The sequence below is a fragment of the Agelaius tricolor genome, unplaced genomic scaffold, assembly GCF_023055355.1.
Source record: "Agelaius tricolor isolate 1412-34295 unplaced genomic scaffold, bAgeTri1.0.p SCAF_44, whole genome shotgun sequence".
In the NCBI taxonomy this organism is placed as follows: domain Eukaryota; kingdom Metazoa; phylum Chordata; class Aves; order Passeriformes; family Icteridae; genus Agelaius; species Agelaius tricolor.
In genome coordinates, this window is record NW_027269304.1 from 3,265,001 (window position 1) to 3,284,727 (window position 19,727).

Consider the following 19,727-nt stretch of genomic DNA (forward strand, 5'->3'; position numbering starts at 1 on the left):
GCTGGGCTGTGCTAGGGGGGCTTTGCACATGATGCATCTTCAGTACCAGGTAGGGATTCCCCAAATATACCCCAGGGGGAGGAGATTAAATTAAAAAGGCACCTGAGCGAACAGCAGGGACAAGGAAAGGGTAAGGGAAAAATCAGGAAGAAAATGGGCACAGTAGTGACACACACTGGAGCCAAGGTGAGTCCTGGCAGTGTCTGAACATGGTGAAGCTGAACAACCACGTCCCCCTCTGTGCTTCCACCTCTGCAGTAACACAGCCCAAAGAATTTATTTCACAACCCCCAGGGCAGCAAAACTTGGTATTTTTTGAAATGTTGTTACTGCTCAGGTCAAGGAGAATACAAAAGGCAGAAAAACATTGAATTACAGATATATTCCAAGTAACTCAAGACAAGGAAAAAAGGCTCCAGCTTGAGTTAGCAGCAGTTATATCATATTCTGTTCATTAGTGCATAAAAGTTTAAAGTTAAGTTTATTCTAGTTGCAAAATTTTTTCCTGCTACAATTTAAACGTGAGCCAAGCCAGAATGAACTACTTCAAATTTAAATCAGATGGGAAGTGATTAAAAAAGAAAACAACCTCTTTTACTACCCCAGAAAAAAAAAAAAAAGTGAAACAGAAAATACATGCCACATACATGGCGCACTAACATGTGCATTAAATAAAAAAAAGCATCTCAAAGGCACAAAAAGACAGAAAGAGTTTTCATCTTTTTATTTTGCAATAAACTTGTAAGAATTCTGAATTTTTCGTTAAGGTTCTGAGCCAATAGTAAATTTCTTCCAGAAAGAAGACAAGGCTGATCACTGTACAGTGACTTGAAACAATGTCCTGGCATATATATTTCTTTTCACACGTGATTCCACTTCCTGACAACAAGCAGAGAGGAAAATTTAAGAAAGCAGAGTGGGAAGCCTTCCTGGTTTTCCTTACAAAAAAAAAAAAAAAAATTCCTACTGTTTGGGCCAACAGTCCCATCTTAGAACTGAATGTCCTGGGTGAAGGCTCAGTATCATCTTTCCCTTGTCCTCGGGGCCTGGTCATTCAGGGAGTTTTAATCCCTCTATCAGTGCTGGAGGCTATCAGGCTGGTCAGGTGTGATTTCCCCTTTGTGGATCCCACTGAGCACCCCAAACCCCTCCTTGCCCCCGTGTCTGTGGAAACGCTTCCCAGGAGGATTTTCCTCATCCCCTTCCCAGGGGCTGCAGTGACACTGGTGGCCCTGTGTGGCATTCACATTTCCTGAAAAAATCCCTTTGCCCAGGGTTTGTCTCCTGGGAAGCTGAGAAGCCTCAGAGAAAAGGAAAACAATTCTGATCTCATTTGCTTCTCCTGTGTTGTGCTCACATGTAGAATATGTTTGGAGATTGTTTACCCACAGGTGATTGTTCCATTGGATTCTGCTGGGAGTTGTTTTCACTCTTTGGCCAATCAGGGCCAAGCTGTGTCGGGACTCTGGAAAGACTCAGGAGTTTTCATTATTATCTTTATAGCATTCTGTAAGAATCTTTTTTGCATTCTCTACTATAATATAGTAAAATAAAATAATAAATTAGCCTTCTGAGAACATGGAGTCAGAGTCATCATTCCTGCCTTTGTCGGGCATTCCCTGCAAATACAACAGTCCTGCCCTGTCCTGGCCAGCCCTGGGGATGTGAGGGATGATGTCTGGGGGACATCTGCTCCCTCACAGTCCTCAGGAGCTTCTCCCAGCCACTGTGACCACGCCACACTTCTCAAGGTTCACTCCAGCAAAAAGTCTGGGTGCCACTGGACTGCACCAGTAAATCATTGAAGAATATGGGTGGATTCAAAGTCAAGCAGGTTTGTGTTCCTGAGCACAAAAAATTCTGAGTCACTCGAGAATTCAGAGAATTTTGAACTTTTGTATTACACCACAGTAATTTATAGAAAAAAATTGTTTGTTTTTACTGCATGTAACTGTCAAATGCTGACATTACTGTAAGGTGTGAAAGTATAAATATCAACACTTATTAGGAAAGATGAAAAACAAAATTCAGAAAGATGAGGTGCCTTACACTGCTCAGAATAAAAGGACTTGGTTGCTTACCGTTCTCCACCCACCCTAAAAACAGCAGCAGAAAGTCAGGATCGCTCAGCCAGGAGAGGAGAGATGCTCACAGCAAGAAATAAAGTGTGGCTGCCCTGGAAGCTGCTGAAGGAGCTGCACAAGCAGGACACAGTGACCTGGAGAATCCATGGGAAAGGACAAAAATGATGAACAAAGTCCTGCACAGGTCCCTGCCCTGCTCCTGCTCACAGCTGGAGTCACTTTCTGTCCTGGTCCTGGTCCTGGTGAGAGCAGCAGGGACTGACCCAGAGCTCCCAGCACATGGGACACACAAGAAGCACCACAATAACATTTGTGGGGCAGAAACCAGGCCAGGAATGTGCACCAAAAGCAGTCTGAAATGTACATGAGGCAAAGCAAGTGCTGGACGGAAAGGGTCAAAGAGGGGGACACCACAAAGAGGGAGCAAATGTGTGAGCAAACATTTGATATTACCCTGGCAATGAATGTCAATTATTACAAAACTCATACATTCACCTTTCTAATGCAAGTGGTATTAAGGGGACCTGCTACAATTACCACTAACTTGCTCACAAAATAAATATTAGGAGTAAAAGCTCTCTCCAGTTTCAGCCAAGTGCATCAAACCCCAGCTGCCTGAAACAAGGTGGAACAACTGAGACCAGCAGGACCAGGGAGAGCCTCTTGCCTGGAAGGACAAACCTGCAAGGTGCACCCGAGAGGTCCTGGAGGAAAATGAAGCCATGGATCAGAGGAGGAGCAGCCCAGACACAGGACAGGGCACCTGGCACTCCTCAGGCGTTGCTGTGTGCAGGGACTTGCAGGTGACAGCTCGTGGGAGCCACTCCTGTGTCACTCCTGTGTCTCCTGTGCAGCCGCAGCTGAGCACGGGGAGGGCTGCAGGGATAAACAAACGTCCCCATGCAGATGGTGCCACCCATGCACCACCAGATGGGATGGGATTCCGCATTTCAGGCTGGTTCGTGTCTGCAGAAGTCACAGCAGAGACAGGAAACTGATTCACCAGGAGCCCACGGGGTGAGAGGGGCTCAAGAGGCAAGTAAGCTGGGACACAGAGAGCCCAGACAAGCATCCTTCTGCTGTGGATCACCCAAAAATGAACACACATAAGATATGCATTCAAACACCCTCAAAAAAAAGTAAAAGTAAAATAAAAAAATCAAAGACACATTTGTAGAACGTCAATGATCTTTAGGAAAACTGAAGATCGGTGCTGGGAAGATACTTTATTTTGTTCTCCCCTCCTTTTCATGGGAGGTAAATATATTTATTTGTCTCACACAGAAGCACCTGGCATCACTCTCAGTTTGTCAGGTTGATGCCTTTTGGGCTACCTGAAAACAGGGGTCAGACAGAGCTAAGGGAATAAAAAGCAGCTCTGTTCATTCAAGGGCCTTCAGGTACATTTAGGGCAGGCAAACCCTCCCTCAGGGGCTACATCCAAAAATGAACCACAGGTCATGGGTTTTCATAATTTTATAAATTTGGTCCATTTGCATATTGGGGGGTTAATCTGTTCCAATTCCAGTCTCAGCTAATGAAGTCATTTACCCCAAGTTTGCCCACCCAACTCCCTTTTGTTTGCATTTCTGGCCCTGGGGCAGTGAGGTGTCCTTGGTTGCCAGGCCTGAAGAGGAATTGTTGTGTCTGCCCAAAATGGGGCAGCAGCAGCTCACACTGAATGTGGAGTTTGGAGTTACACACTAAAGAACTGCAGGATCAAAAATACATGAAAATTATAAAAGTTAATATCCTAAGGCATCAGGGTGTCTCATCAAGGGCCAGCCCCCTTTGCTGGCCCACAGCCACAGGGATGCAGAGCAGCAGCCAGGCAAGATCCTCTGCTGTAAATGACTCCAGCATCACCCCAGGGGTGTACACAGAGCTCTGGCAGGCCTGCAGCCCTGGCAGGGTGGCCCTGCTGGCAGCAGAGCTCTCCCAGGTGTGAGAAATAGCTACTCGCTTTTCATAAATTTAGAAAGGCTTATTAACCTTATCAAAAATACAACAGAAGACTGAATAGAGAAAATATTACAGCGCTGCGAGCAGAGGATTTTCCCCAGCATGTGCTCATCCACACAAAGGAGATTTTGCCTTTTAACCCTTTGGCCCCTCTCAAAGTTCTGTCCATCAACTCCTCCTTCACTGTCCAGTGGTGGAGTTTACCTCCTCAAATCCTGACTGGAGGTCAGATGTCACCACAGTGACAAGCCAGCCCTTGCAAATATCCCCAACCCAGGCCATCCCCTGATAACGACACAAGGGGGGTAAAACATGACTATAAATCTATAAAACTTCTCTTAACCCGAATACATGACATTTGATATTTGACATGATGTTTGTCTGTTAATTGTGGGAGTCAGCCAAGGCCTTGCTCATCCATCACACAGGCCTGGCACGCCAGAGCTGGGAGCGCTGGAGCCCAGCGAGCCCTGGGGCCAGAGGGTGATGCTCCCGTGGAGCTCCCACCTGCAGCAGGCAGGAGGGATATGAGCAAAAATCCCCCAGGCAGGGCCTGCAAGCTGGCACCCATCACTGCAGGAGATCTGCACCCCAACAAACTGTCTCTGCGTGCTTGCTCCCACAGCCGAAGCGGTGGGTCGAAAACTCCGTTTCTTGAAAGTTTTGTACATCTGCTTCATGTTCAGTTTGGGGTTTTTAGTGGGTTGATTCTTTGGTTTTGTTTTTGGGGTTGTTTGGTTTGGGGGTTCTTTGGTTTTTTGTTTTGTTTTGGGTTTTTGGGGGGTTTTTTTGTTTTGTTTTTTGTTTTGGTGTTCTTTTTTTTGTTTTTGGCATTATGCAGCAAAGGCAGGTACAGGGGTTTTTAATGGGTTGCTTCTTTGGTTTTGTTTTGGGGTTCTTTGTTTTTGGGGTTCTTTGGTTTTTTGTTTTGTTTTGGGTTTTTTTTTTTTTTGTTTCTTTGTTTGGTTGGTTTGTTTGGTTGGATTTCTTTGGGGTTCTCTTTTTGTTTTTGACATTATGCATTAAGGCAGTGTGTTTGAGGCTGCCTGGCGGAGCGAATGCAGTCCCAGCGTGCAAACACAGCAATGCAGCCCTTCCTGGGAGCCTTCTCCTCTCAGCAGACCCTGGCTCAGCCACCACACACAAGTGAGACCTGCTCTGATGCACATGCACATCTCCTGCACCCTGATCAGCAGAGGACAGGAATTCTTATACCATCTCCTGTGACACCTCTCATGGCATCATTTCATCATTCTCCACTCCCCTACAATTAACACATTTGTTTTCACAACAGCCAGTGAGGTAAGAAGGAATTACTGCAGCAGTGTTCAGCACAAACCCCAGCAGGTTTTATGCAACTCTGGATGCCTGGTGAGATACAGCCATTGACCTTTGGTGTTCAAGTGGCACATTTATATTTTAGCCACTACATTCACAGAGGTTGGTTCTGCCTCCCAGTATGCCTCCCTCCAGAGCCAATACAGGTCCCCAAAACAAGGATTAATTACCATTATTAATCACAATCACAATTCATTCCTGAGTACTTGACAAGAAAGGAGGCCCTGCTATTTCTCTCAGCCATCAGGTACTTGTTGGGCCAAGAAAGCACAACTGCAAGACCTCACAAAGTGACACAAAGCCAACATAAAAACCTGGAAAATCACACACACAGGGCTCAGCTCCATCCCAGCAGCCCTCCCTTGCCTGCTGCTCCTGAACAAGCTCTCACAACTGGAGACAATGCTTCAGAAATCAAATGCCATTGATTATCAGTTGGTTATCAGCTCCTGCATGGATCACCCCAGGGCCATCAGCACTGCTGCTCCCTTCACCTGCACACAAACACTGTGGAAGCCCAGGGCAGCACAGGGAATGTTTCTGTGTCTGCTCTGGGGTGCCCTGACCCCCAGGGCAGCACTGACTCTGACCCTCATCCATGGAGAAAGTTTCCCAGGCTTCAGGATAGACTGGAACCCACAAAAGTGTGAAATAGGTTATAGAGAGCAGTGCGGGTGTGTCACTTGGTGAGAAATTGAGGGTTTGGGGTTTTTAGTGTGCTGTGGATGGCAGCAAGATGGAGGGCACAGGGTGTTGTCCTGGGCTTCTCCTTCCTGCTTCTTCTTCCTTCTTCTCCATGGGTCAGGGTGGCATTTTGTAATTGGGCAGAAAAGTCCCCATTGTGGGCTCTTTGGGATCAGTTATTGGGTTAAAAGGGAAAATAATCTCAGTGTCAATTCTTAATTGGATAATTTAACTTTAAAAGGCCTTGGAACAAGAGATTGTTGGCCATTTTGTGCCTTCTAATGAAAAGCTGCCCAACTCACAGCAGTGAGACTGTTTTACTGATAAGAAATAATAAACACCTCAAGTGCCTCCATTCCAGACCCAGAGAAACCAAGGAAACACCTGCATGACAGAGCTGATACTGCACAGGTGTCCCTGCTGGAGCCCTCCACTCCTCCTGCACCTCTTCTCCAGCACTGTCTCAAGAGAGCTCTGCACTTGGCCTGCACAATTTCAGTTCCCCTGTCGCAGACATCTTTTATGAAAAATCCTTTCCTTGGGATTTTCCCTCCTGAGAAGCTGAGAGGCCTCAGGAACAAAATGTAAGCAATGGTTATCTGCTGCTGTGGGATGCAACAGGTGCATCTGGGATTGGGCTCATGCTGGTTGTTTCTAATTAATGGCCAATCACAGCCCAGCTGGCTTGGACTCTCTGTCCGAGCCAGAAGCCTTTGTTATTCATTCTTTCTTTTTCTATTCTTAGCTAGCATTCTGAGATGAAATCTTTTCTTCTATTCTTTCAGTACAGTTTTAATGTAATATATATCATAAAATAATAAATCAAGCCTTCTGAAACATGGAGTCAGATCCTTGTCTCTTCCCTCATCCTGGGACCCCTGTGAACACCACCACACCTTCCCCCCAGCAGATTTATTAGGAGGAAGCATTTTCAACAGTTCACTGAAATTGTTCTGTGAGCGCCAAATTGAAGAGAACATGACTAGTGCAAGAGAAGGTTGCAATTTTCTTGTCATGCCTGATCCTCCATGAATGCACAGGGTTAAAAATAAACTCTGACTCCATTCTGGAGGACATCAGAGACATCCTGCCAAAGGTGCTGAGCATGATCCCACAGTTCCAGAGAAGAACATAAAATCTTTGGCATTTGCTGAAACGGGAGAAATAATTTGTGTAAGGCGGAGGAAGTGAAGAGAAAACAGAAAGAAACAGGAACAGCTATCCTAAATTTCCAACAGGTGGGGACCCAGCAAGTCCTGAGACATCAAAGTTATAAATTAGTTATAAATGAAAAATATAGTTATTGGCTTTCACATTTACGTATTGGCTTTTGCAAGTTATTATTTATCATAAATATTCTGATATCGTGCTATTCGTAATTCCTTTTAGCTGCTTTTTGGTATAGTACAAGCCGTCAGTTTATTTATGCAATGTATAGCTTATAATATATACTCTTATGAAGTATATATTACATATATATATAAATATATACTTTTTTAAAGTATATTTATAAAATATACTTTTATAAATATATAAAAGTATATTTATCACACTACACTTATATAGAAATAGTAGTGTGATAAATATATCTTAAGCCTTAGCATAATATTAAAATAGACACTATGTAATGATAAAATGCCTTTATTTGTGTAACTAACTCAAACAATAGTGTGAAATAGCAATGTTGTTTCTCACATTTCCTCTGAATGATAAGATTACAGTGACAAAAACCAGAACACCAAGGGAGAAATTTACTACCAACCCTCCAGTTATTAAGTAGTGTCAAAACACCAGAATGGAGCCTCGAGAGGAAATAAAATATATTGATTTAATCTACAGGATGGCATGCAGACAAGTCAAAGGGTAAAACCAAGCAAAAGAAATTCCTGGAATATCTAAACTCAGGAAAATGTTTCAATATGCATAACTCTCATTAATATGCATTTCACCACTGTAATGAAAAGTACATAGGAAAATTATTTTAAGCTAATGGTGTGCCTCTGGCATTTTGGCAAGGCACCCCAGCACTGGATATTGTCCCTTTTATCCCTCACTAAACTTTTATTTAGAAATTTTTAAGTAGTGAAACTTGTTTTAGACAGGAGAGACAGCACCAGCAGGGCAGTGAGGTTCAGGAGCCAGCACGGGAAATGCCGGAGCAGAGGCAAACACCCAGCGTGGGATGGGGAGACCAATTCCCCAGAAACGGCCCAGGACTGCCCCGTCTGCCCAGCATCCAGCTCAGGTGGGGCCCCCAGAATCCTGTCCTGCCCTCTCCTGTCCTGCAGTACCTCCGCACAGGTACAGACCTCTACACACAGCCACAAATTCACTCACAGAGCGCCAAATAGAGGCACGCACACATCCCAAAAACGCAGCGCAAGGAGCTGCATGCAACGAGTTCCTGCAACTCAGCAAGGCTGCTGGGCCTGAAGGATTGCAAAGGGCAGCACGCTGCCGTGCAGGGGAAATCTTGCACAGCGAGTCGAGAACCTGAATCGCACCCAGGTCAAGCCTGCAGGATAATTAATCAGATAACTTCTGTTTCCCAGACGTTATATCACACTCAAAAATCTCAGAAGGCAAAAAAAAATGGGCAAAAGTCACAAAGTCACAGCACCATGAGAAAAAGGGAGAGAATATAATTCTGGGTTTTCTTCAGTAGTTACAGCATTTACCTCTTAAAATACAACCTTTTTTTTTTTTTTTTTAAAGATGTAGTGGAGATGATCAGATCTACCAAAAAAAAAAAAAAGAGAGAGAAAAAAAAAGAAAAAAACCCACAAACAACCCAAAAAATCCAAAACAAAACAAAACAAAACAAACAAAAAAAAAACCTACACACTTCCAGAAGTAAAATTAAAAATGATAATATAGCTCTTTGCAGAATTGGCAGCTTATAACACTGCCTAAAAAAACCTCAGTTGGTTCTGAGCTCATGGCAAACACCAAAAGAAACTGAAATGGCTGGACTGACTTGGGGAAGCCTCTGCTTCTATAAATACTGATTCTGTAGCTCAAACAGAAAACCTTGCGGGATTGGTAAATCCAAAAAAAAAAAATTTAAAAAAATTGGAAGCTCGATTGGAAGCATATGTTCCTACACATTTAGTGCCGAGGCACAGTGTTAAAAAAACCCATCCCTCAATCAGTAATGAGTGGAACACAGAAAGAACTGGGAAGAGGGGCTCCCCAAAATCTCATGTTCCTGACCCACAGCCCCACCAGCACTGTTCTCCACCCTGACAAACCCTGCCCCAAAAAAAAAACAGTGAAAAAATAAAAAAACAAGCTTAAAAGTTAAACCAAGGTAAATTAAGATAAATGAAGTGCAATTACTCAGTAAGTTAGGGACTGAGGTGCTATTTCTGTGCTCGGAATTTGCTTTGCACAGATCTCCTGGTAGATCTGAGGAACTGAGCAGATGAGGCCAAATCGATGCAACTCCATCAATAAGGGAGACAAAATGAAATGAGCAGCAGCACTGGCTGTCAGACAGGTGGGAGAATGAAATCCACATTAAACTGTTAGAGTGCTTTATTTGAACTTTATTTGAGCGTTCTCACCCCTGCCCTGCAGCAGGAGCCTCTGGTCGCCCCTGGCATGTTTGAGGCTGGCACTGAGGCTCACATCATTCCTACAAGGCAGGGACAGAGTGACATTTTGGGTCTCCAGGCTCTGGGACTCTGCGTTTCCAAGCGAGCTCTAACCTGTGCTTCCAGCCACTGACATTTCACCTGCTGGCCAAGAGCATTTCCCAGCAGCTCCACAAACAAGCCCTTGCCAAATGTCATTTGTCTTGGGATCTAATTATCATCCAATAACTTAATTACACATTAGGCACTTCTGTTAGAGCACATTGTAATGTTTCAGGATCTTACAGTGCCTTGCAGGGAAAAGCTGAGGACCTCAGTCCATGTTTTCTATCCAATAAAACTTTGTCTCACCAAAATCTGATCTTATTATGCTCACTCCTTTTAATTACTCTCTCAGACATTCACGTGGGGTCTCCTGCTGCCTTTCACCCTCAAGGGTGACCAAAAGTCAAGAAGAGAAAACAAAATGGATCAGGCTCAGGTGCCTGACCAAAGCCACTTCACACGCATGAAGGCTGCCAAAGGTTTAATAATAAACTATTGAATGTCATCAATGCTCTCCAGGCTGTGCCTGTGTGGATCCAACTAACCCTTGAGGAAGGATGTCAGAAATAAACCACACCTCCCTGCAGCTCCATTATCAGCTGTGTAGGCTCCCCACACATGCACAGCTACAAACAACCCACTTGGCAACACAACAGGAGAAACATACATCTTGAAGAGTTGGGAGGAAATGCCTAAATTTTGGCAAATCTGCAAATAAATATGGCTGTGAGATTTTCCTGTCCTTCTCCTTCTTCACAAAATGTGCTCACAAAACATTTCTCAAAGAGCAGAGCTCAGTCCCTGGATGGATCACGGGGGGGTTTTACTCGTTTGTTTGGTTGCTGGTTTGGGTTGGGTTCTTTTCCATTTGTTGGTTGGTTGGTTTGGGGGTTTCATTAATTTTTGTATTTATTTGTCACCTGTCACAGACATCTTTTCATGAAAAACCCTTTCCTTAGGATTTTCCCTCCTGAGAAGCTGAGAGGCCTCAGGAACAAAATGTAAGCAATGGTTATCTGCTGCTGTGGAATGCAACAGGTGCATCTGGGATTGGGCTCGTGTGGTTGTTTCTAATTAATGGCCAATCACAGTCAGCTGGCTCAGACTCTCTGTCTGAGCCACAAACCTTTGTTATCACTCTTTGCTATTCTATTCTTAGCCAGCCTTCTGAGATAAAACCTTTTCTTCTATTCTTTCAGTACAGTTTTAATGTAATATATATCATAAAATAATAAACCAAGCCTTCTGAAACGTGGAGTCAGATCCTCATCTCTTCCCTCACCCTGGGACCCTGTGAACACCATCACACCCACCTGTTGCCTTGGGTCACAGGGGACACTGAAAATTCACATTTTATTTCTTCCCAAAGCAGAAAGAGGCAGCCCCTTGGGAGCTCAGTGCCAGTGGCTCGTGCTCTGCTGCCCCTCAAGCACAGACCACAAGAGTCTCAAATATCTGGGAATGTGCCCACGACCTCTGATGTCCCCAGCAGTGACTGGAGGACAGGGACAGCCTGGAAAGTGACCAAGAGCAGGTTGCCCCAAAGGTGTCTCCACACAAGAACCATTTAGAGACTCTGCCATGAGAAGCCCTCACAGAAACATTAACCCCAAGAGCACTGGTAGCCATCTTTTCTAATTCACTCTTTCTGTTGAAGGTAATCCATTAAAAAAAATCTAAAAGTTTGGAGAAAACGAAAGCACAACTCATCTTTTTATTTCTTGTCAGAAGATGAGAAGAAAACCTCATCTATTATTGATTAATTTCTGCTGAAATTTTTAAAGCTTGGTGGTCTCTGGCCTACCTTTCACTGGAACACCACAGGGAGTTCCCTGCCCACATGCAAGCAGTAAGTTTTATGGGCAATACAAATCCTGAAGGTGCCAAAAAAACCCCAACACTCCTCACCCATCTACAGCATTAAACATGCACAGGATGCTGAGCAGCTCAGGGGGGTTGCCCCAAAAAAAATTTTTGAACAACTTTTAATTAATTTCATCTTCATTAAAAAATGCCCTTTAAGTGCTGTTGGTTGGTTAGACATTAAAGTAGCTGAAGGTACAGCAAAGCTGTTGGTGGCATGTGCCAAGCAGTGAGTGTAAAACAGAGGGGATGCACAAAATCACTGTGTCCTCTACAAAACCAGAGCTGCAGCAGGCAGAAAAAAAAAAAAATTCAAATGATTGGATTCTGTTAATCTGTGGGGACATGGACCTAATACTGCATTTAATTTTGCTAAGTGGGAGGAAGATTATTGCAGGCAAGACACAAAGAATATCTCTGCTCCAATCATGCAACATTTACAACCTTAAATACTCCGAGGCAGTTATTAATAACAGTATCAGAACATTTCCACGTATTCAATGCACACTTACGAAAGAAACTAAACACACAGGCCTCCTCCCAGTGTGGACAATAATAATAATGTTAATATTTACATTCCTCGAATCACTTGTTTCCAGTAGTGTTTCAAAAAGTATCTGTGAACTTGGCTGGATAACAAGTGCCAGCCTTCTGTGAGGCTCTGCAAAAAGCATAATTTGGGGCATTTTGCTTTATTTTTGAAAGAGTCTAACCCCTCACTGAGACAGAGCCAACCACTCTCCTCACAGAGTTTTTGAAAGAAAAGCAGAAATGTATTCTCAGCAAGACTCCCAGTGCCACAGTGAAGGACTTGTTGGGAGCTGCACTTGTTTACAGCCCTCAGTTCCCCTGGGAAGAAGCAGTTTAACTAAAATCAGAACCTATCTGCATGTGGTATTTACATGTCCTAATTTGCTGATTTGAAACTCAGCCTCTTCCACATTGTTGTTCCTCCAATAAATCTATGTCTTTTTTTTTTCTGCCTGAAACGTGAAATCAGAGTGCACAGCTACACCTGTTTGGTGTTCACAGAAACTCTTCTAAAATCTGACAGAGATCAAAACACTTTTCTTTAAAAACAAGAATTCCCTCTGCAGATCATTCAGTATATGCAGCGTGCTCAATTTGATCACACATTTTCAGAATATCAGTTGATTCACTCTTTATGCAGTCATTATCAAGACAGGGTCTGTACTTTTAACAGATTTTCCTTTGAAGCAAATACCCCTGTGAAGGAAAAAAAGCCAAACATACTAATATGTTAATGGAAAAGGCAAAATAAGCACATTCTGCCATGGCAATTATTTCTCAGGCCCTTAATGATGCCAGATCAGAGCAAATCTTATGAAGGCATTTGGACCTTCCTCAGAATGGTGGTTCCTGTCACACTTTAACATCCCAGCAGGTGGAATGTGTCACTGTCCAGTACCTGGGCTGGCTGGGGCATGGACACCACACCTGGACACATCTGGTGGCCCAAATTCTGTGTCCTGTGCAGGACAGCCCAGCCCAGCCCTCATCCCACCCCTCAGCTCTGGCACTTTACAGAGTTTCAGCTGGCACAGTCAGTGCCCAAACACCTGGAAACCAGCACTGAAAGGATCTACAAGATAAGGAAAGCAAAATCTATCTGTCCTACAAGCATTTTCCATCATCTTTATTATGTAACTTGGACAAAATGCATTGCTTTTTCACATATCCACTCAAGGTATGCTGATGAAGCTCTCTCGCGTGATTAATTCCTCTTTCTCTCCCTCATTTGTGTAACTTTATAGCACATATCACTCTAATATCTATCATATCACTCTAATTTACTCAGGTAAATAAAACCCAAAGTAAAGCAGATAACTTCTGTCTTTTGTCAGTTCTTTGGAGAGAGCTGATTCTTAAAAAAAAAAAAAACTGCCATAGAGCTTCCCTCTTTTTTCTTTTTTTTTCTTTTTTTTTCATTCCATTAATACATTTGTGTGGTGAAATCAAAGCAAATTAAATCTATGCAGTATTTTTTCACTGCCAGGGGTTAGCATGTGCAATATCGACTTTTCATTATCATCTGATTAAAGTTTGCCTGCCTCTGTTAATAAACTGAAGGTTCGTGGCTTATTGCTTTACACCTTTAAGAATGTGAGCACATTTTCTGAATAAAAGAGACTTCTTAATTTTCAGATCTTTTTATTCTTTTTTTTTCTTGCAGTGGATCAGTTTTGGCCACTGAGGGAATTTCCTGTACACCTTAGCAAAGATTTGTGTTTGTATGTGTGTTTACAAACAAGAGTGCACTTCAATGATTAAACATCTGTAAAAGCTACTAACACTCAAAGGCTTTGAATAAAGCTTGGGATCAAGCAAAAGGTGAACAGAAAAGGGTATTTCCTGATGATCTCTCTTGAAAATTCAAACAGCATCCCATAAAAAAAATAAAACTGAGGCATTCTTCTGCCTCTTTAATAGCAGTCTGCTATTCTTGAAAGCACCAACATAGTTGATGTCTGAAGCAATAAAAGCTCAGCTTCCTGCCCTGTAATTATTACTAGATGTGATTATGATCAACTCATTCATCACTATAAAAGCACAACTTAAGGCTCCCGGAGAACAGACATGGAAGGGATTTGTTTTCAGGCAGTTCTCTAAGTCAAGCTGTAACTTAACCACACCACCAATAAAGAACCGTAGTAAGCCAGTGTGAAGAAGGCAGGGCAACATCCATGTTTAATATCACCTGGGATCCTCCAGCACTCCATTTACAACGCCATGAAAGCATGCCTCAAAGCAGGAACTGGAGGGTGAACATGACACAAGTGCAACCACCCCAGCTGCCCTAACTTTGCTCGCTTGACCACGAGGCACCCGGAGGCTGCCTGAGCACACCGGGATCATTTACAGGTGGGACAAAAAGCATAGATACAAGCTGAGGCTCTGAGCTCTCCTTGCAGAGTTACCACTCCAGGACAGCTCAGAGGTGTGCTGGGGTTCAGGACTCGGCTGTGCTCTGTGTCACTTTCTCACAAGCGTGAGGAAACACCTGCAGCCAGCCCGAAACAGCTCCTGGAGCCACCCAAACTTCCCCAACCCCGCCGGGCCGCTCCCGTGCGGGGGGAAAGGCACCAGGGCACGCCAGGACCAGCTTTGAGCACATTTCAAACGAGATCAAGAATTCAGATGAGGCAACAGGAGGTGTGTGGGTAAGACACCCGCTCTCTATCCACGCCGAGCAAGCAGAGCGTCCTTTCCTTCCCGGTTATGTAATACACGCGAGTGTTTAACCACTGCTGCTCTGACACACGCATGTCACACAGATCAGCTTTGGGCAGGATCAGCTGGGCCGCCAGGGCAGGAATTGGGCAGGAACTGGGCGGGAATTGGGCAGGTCACGGTCGCCCCCCGGGCAAGGAATGCCCCCGGAGCCCCGCGGCAGCCGGGCCGGACCCGGCTCGGGCTCTGTGCCATCGGTGCCACCTCGGCTCGGCCGGGCTGCCACCCCTGCCTGGCCGGGACCCCTTGGGACGCCACCGGCTGCCACCAGGGCACGGGCTCACCCGGGCCGCCCGGACACCGGCCCGGCTGTGTGCCCCCAGAGCACCGCTGCGAGCGGGGCAGCCCCACAGGGAAGGAAGGGCTCAGCGGCCCCTCACAGTGCCCCGTGCTGCTCTGGGACTCTGGGCCCCCGGCAGCGCGGCTGTGCTGAGCCTGCTGAGCAAAGCACAGCTGCATTTCTTCACACGGCTGAAGTGCTGGCACCCAGACCACTCAACACCTGCCTTGTGAAACGCCCCTCTCCGGGCAGCGCACCGAAATCCGGCGGCTGTCACAGGGGGTGGAAACACAAGGCTCAGGGAGGAACGAGGAGCCACCAGCGAGGACCCCAGAGCCGCCGGCTCCGCACTTGGCCCCGGGAGCCGCAGGAGCCGCCGCTGGCGGGGCCGGGCCGGGGGCGGCACCGCCGGGGCTGCGAGGGGGCGGCCCGAGGGCCCGGCTGTCCCTCCCCGCCTGCCCTCCACCCGCGGCTGGGGCGGTACCTGCTTGTCCAGCGCGGCATCCTTGGCGCTGCCCGCGGCGCATCCCTTGGGAGCGGGCACCCGCTCGCAGTTGCAGCCCTCCAGCATGTACATGCCGGCGGGGCGGGCGCTCTGCTCGCCCTCGAAGTAGAAGAGCACGTTTTGGTAGAGGGCGAACCACTTCTCGTGCCAGCGGTTGGTCTCCGCCGTCTTCTTGCTGAGGTAGCCGCGCTTGGTGCCCTCCTTGCGGGCCAGCAGCGCCAGGTACAGGGCGTGCCCCTCGTTGTACCGCACGCTCTTCTGCATCGTGCCCGGAGCCCGCGGCCGCGGCGCAGCCTCGCCGGGCGCTCACGGAGCAATTCATGGGCTCCGGCACGCACCGACGGGGCGGCCCCGGCCCCGCGCCCCGCCCGAGTGTCCCCCGGCCCCCGCCCCGCCCCGCCCCGCGCCGCCTCCCGCCGCCCCAGGCACCGGCACCGCCGGCGGCGAGCGGCCCCCCGGGCGCTGACGTGGGGGATCAGCCGTAAATCCGCTTTGGAGAGCGATTTAAAGAGCAAAGTCGCCGCCGCCGCAGCGCCCGGGGCCCTGCCCCCCCCTCCACCCTTCCCCCCATCCCCGCATCCCTCCGCTCTCCATCCCCCATCCCTCCATCCCTCTCCATCCCCCATCCCTCCATCCCCCCATCCTCCCATCCCTCTCCATCCCCCCGTCCTCCCATCCCTCTCCATCCCCCCGTCCTCCCATCCCTCTCCATCCCCCCGTCCTCCGGGATGCGGAGCGGGGCTCCCCGCGGGCCCCGCAGCCCTGGCCGGGCCGGGGCCGAGAGTCGCGGGGTGATTTGGGGCTGCCCCGTGGTTTCTCGATAGTTTCCGCCTTTTCCCGTTCTTCGAGCGAAAATCTTGGAAAGCGGCAGGGCCGGGCGAGCGCGGCCGCCGGAGCCGGGTAACTTCGCTCTCGAGCTGTGGCGAAAGAATTAGAGCAAAAGGCAGCAGGGAAACCCAAGAGAAACACCAGAAACCTGTCACTTTAAACCCGAAATTCAGGCCGATAAAGGCGCGGGGGAGCGTCCCAGGTGTGACCCCAGCCCCGCAATGTCCCGGTGGGCGCAGAGAGAGCCCCGGCTCGGGCTGCGGGGGCTCTGCCGGGGCTCGCCTGCCGCAAACGGGACCATTGACAGATCCCGCTGCAGCGCCGGGGAGCTGCACACGCCGAAAGGAACATCTCCGGAGTGCCCGGGGGCGAGGGTGGCAGCCGGGGCTCGTTCCTGCGCCCCGGCACCTGCACACCTTCCTTACGGCCAGTAAACTCCGGCCAGCGAGCTGGCGTCCAGAATTGTTTTACATGGAACACACCAGTATGGAAATTTAGCGACTTCAACTTCCTCTTAGGGCTCTTTCAGGAAAAGCCTTGGAAGTCTTTCATTTGAAAACGTATTTTGCATATGTAGCTCTCGCTCCCTTTCGCTTTGCTGCGTCTCGTGAGTAAAAAAGAAAAAGGAATAAAAATGTGGAAGTTAACAATATTCAGTATTGCCGTATAATGTGCAGAATGAGTTAGAAAATATTTCCCGTGTGGTTTGTGTCAGCACCTGTGGTTCTGTGCATTATTTGCAGGAACCACGGGCCCGTGCAGGGTTGTAAGGCTCTCATCTTGCCGACAGACAATTTTGTGTTAGAAAAACACAAGCAGATGCACAAACCCTGCTGGAAGTTCCTTTGCCTTGTGCCTTCTCACAGTGAAATGTGAGCCCAGCACATCAAGGCCGGGGAAGCCCAGGCTCTGGGCAGGGCTTGGGCAGCACCTGGCAGGTGCGACAGGACTGGTGCCCCTCTGGTGCCTCCTCCCAGCCGGGGCTGAGCCACTGCATCAGCTCCTGCGTGGAATTCCATGGAATTCCGCGCAGCAAAGGGCAAGGCAGCCGAACCAGCACGCTGCCACTCAGGGGAGCGTGCAGACATCTCACACTCAGTGAGGAGCTGCAGCTTTCCAGAGCAAGCACGTCGTACATCACGGCGAAATCCTACAGCAAGGGCCCATCCTTGCCAAGATAAAGTTGCAGGCTTTTGTCCCAGCTGACGTAATTTGTGCTTTAATACAGCTTTTGCACAAGTCACGAATGATCACACATCATGTGTTCCACCGGGTCACCTGAGACACACAGAAAGAAATAAATGACAGGAGGTAAATTTTATTTATAGAGGAAGAAAGAAAGAGAGGGTTTTCTTTGACTACATCATTTTCTCCTAGACACGCAGGCACTTTTCCTCAGCTGAAAATGTTGAATATGTCATTGCACAGCAATCTATAGGAACTAAAAGGAGTGTAATATTCCTGGTCACTACAGTGAATGCTGTTTGTGTAACCATCAGCTTGTCCTTTATTGTTCAAGTATGATTTAGTGCTCTCCATGATACTATCTTTATCACTTATCACTGATCATCCTCATACAAGCACAACCTTTTTCTTGCTTTAAACATCTACAACATATATATGAATATATATACTATCTAATACATCCAAATGTATCTGTGTATCTATATGGGATTATTTTTTAAAATTCTTCATTATCAACATCAAAGAAGGGCTTTTTGTGCTTTAAAAAAAAAAGGAATTCTAGGCCAAATTCATATGTATGAACACGATCAATTTATATGTGCAAACAGATGTAAAGGAATCCGTGGATGTAATTTATTCCATAGGGCTCTGAGGAAGAGAACATACAGATAAGCACACTGTTTTACCTTATTTTATATCCTAATCTTCATTTTATTGTATTTTAATTCCAGGACATTCATTTGTAAAAACACATTCCCAAGTGTTGCCAGGATGGGCTCCGAGGACCTCGCTGTAGAACTACAGGGGAAAGTTGTGGTCCTGTGTCAGCAGAGATAATTTGACCCAATTAGCCTACATTTAACCTGAAATTTCCTCTGGGAACAAGTCCAGTGCCAGGTGTTCAAAGATGCCATAAGCAGGGAAATGCATAGAGCTGTGTTCCACAACAGTGGAATTGCAGAGTCCCATAAGCAGAAGTGTCCCTGGGAATGTGGGGAGCAGGGCAGTGAGTTGTCAATCCTCTGGGTGACAGGAACAAAATCTAGAAAATCTAGTTTAGAAATCATGTAAAATTTAGGCTTCTATCCTAAAAAGCACTTCAGAAAAAGTACTGTTAATGTAAAGGTAATAAAAACTGACTAAAGCAATGGAGGAAAAGTTATCAACATTATACTACTGGTTTTGTGTCTGGTTTTGTATATATGTGCTCTATTTTTTATATGTTTATGTCACTAAATCACTACTTGCATTTTCATATCAAGGTAATGTATCAAATACAAAACGATTTAGTAAAGCTGTTGAAGAAGTGCTGCAATAATTTCTGGGGGAAAAAACCCAGTTTCACTAAGAATGCCCCTCTGTGTCTCCTCCTGAGGATGGTTTGAGAAGCAGAACTGAACCAGTCTCTCCTCTGTGATTTTACTCATTTTTGCTGATCTAATCGCTTGCTCTTCGAGGCACAGAGTATAACTTGGCTACCTGAAAGATATTTGTGATATATTCAGCTAAGATTCAGTTATCTGATAAAGCAGGAATATTGTGAAATGCACACTTCACATCTCTGCCATTCTAAGTCCTGAATGTCTTGCAAACAACTTTGGGTTTAATACAACTGATGACGCCCTTTGAGAGTTACTACTCCTGTTCTGTGGAGACATTTTGGGGAGGAATTTCCTTGTTAAATCAATTTTAAGTCACTGTGTACACCACAGTGGCAATTCATTCCTGATGGATTTACTTGTGGCTGCTCAGGGGGGTGAGAGAGGTGGTGACACAGGTGTCCATGAGATTCCCTCCTTCAGGAATCCCAGCCCAATGCCCAGTGGGAGCTCCAGCAGAAGGCAGACAACTGCAAATCACCTGTTATGCAGGTGAGGATATCATCATCATCATCATCATCATCATCATCATCATCATCATCATCATCATCATCATTAAATTTTTTAATGATCATGCCTTAATGTCTTAGTGCAAAATGCTGCAGAACCACAGGGGAACCATCCAAGCCAGGAGCCACTCAGTCTGAGCACAAGATCAGATCCCTAGAGGCAAGAAAGGAGTACAGGGACTACGTGCTGCCCTTTGTGACAGGCAGCATCCCCAGG

At 46.4% G+C, this 19,727-nt stretch overlaps 1 protein-coding gene across 4 annotated transcripts in view; it reads right to left on the reverse strand.

Annotated features, from left to right (window-relative positions):
* RASGRF2 (Ras protein specific guanine nucleotide releasing factor 2) overlaps nt 1-15,976 on the reverse strand; it is a 132,492-nt gene extending 116,516 nt beyond the window's left edge. For all 4 annotated transcript variants that reach the window (XM_071455155.1, XM_071455154.1, XM_071455153.1 and 1 more), the window contains exon 1: nt 15,589-15,976. In XM_071455155.1, the coding sequence (XP_071311256.1) occupies nt 15,589-15,873 (285 nt within the window). In that variant the 5' untranslated portion in view covers nt 15,874-15,976. The remainder of the gene's footprint in view (nt 1-15,588) is intronic.
* Between the last annotated feature and the right edge of the window lie 3,751 nt (nt 15,977-19,727).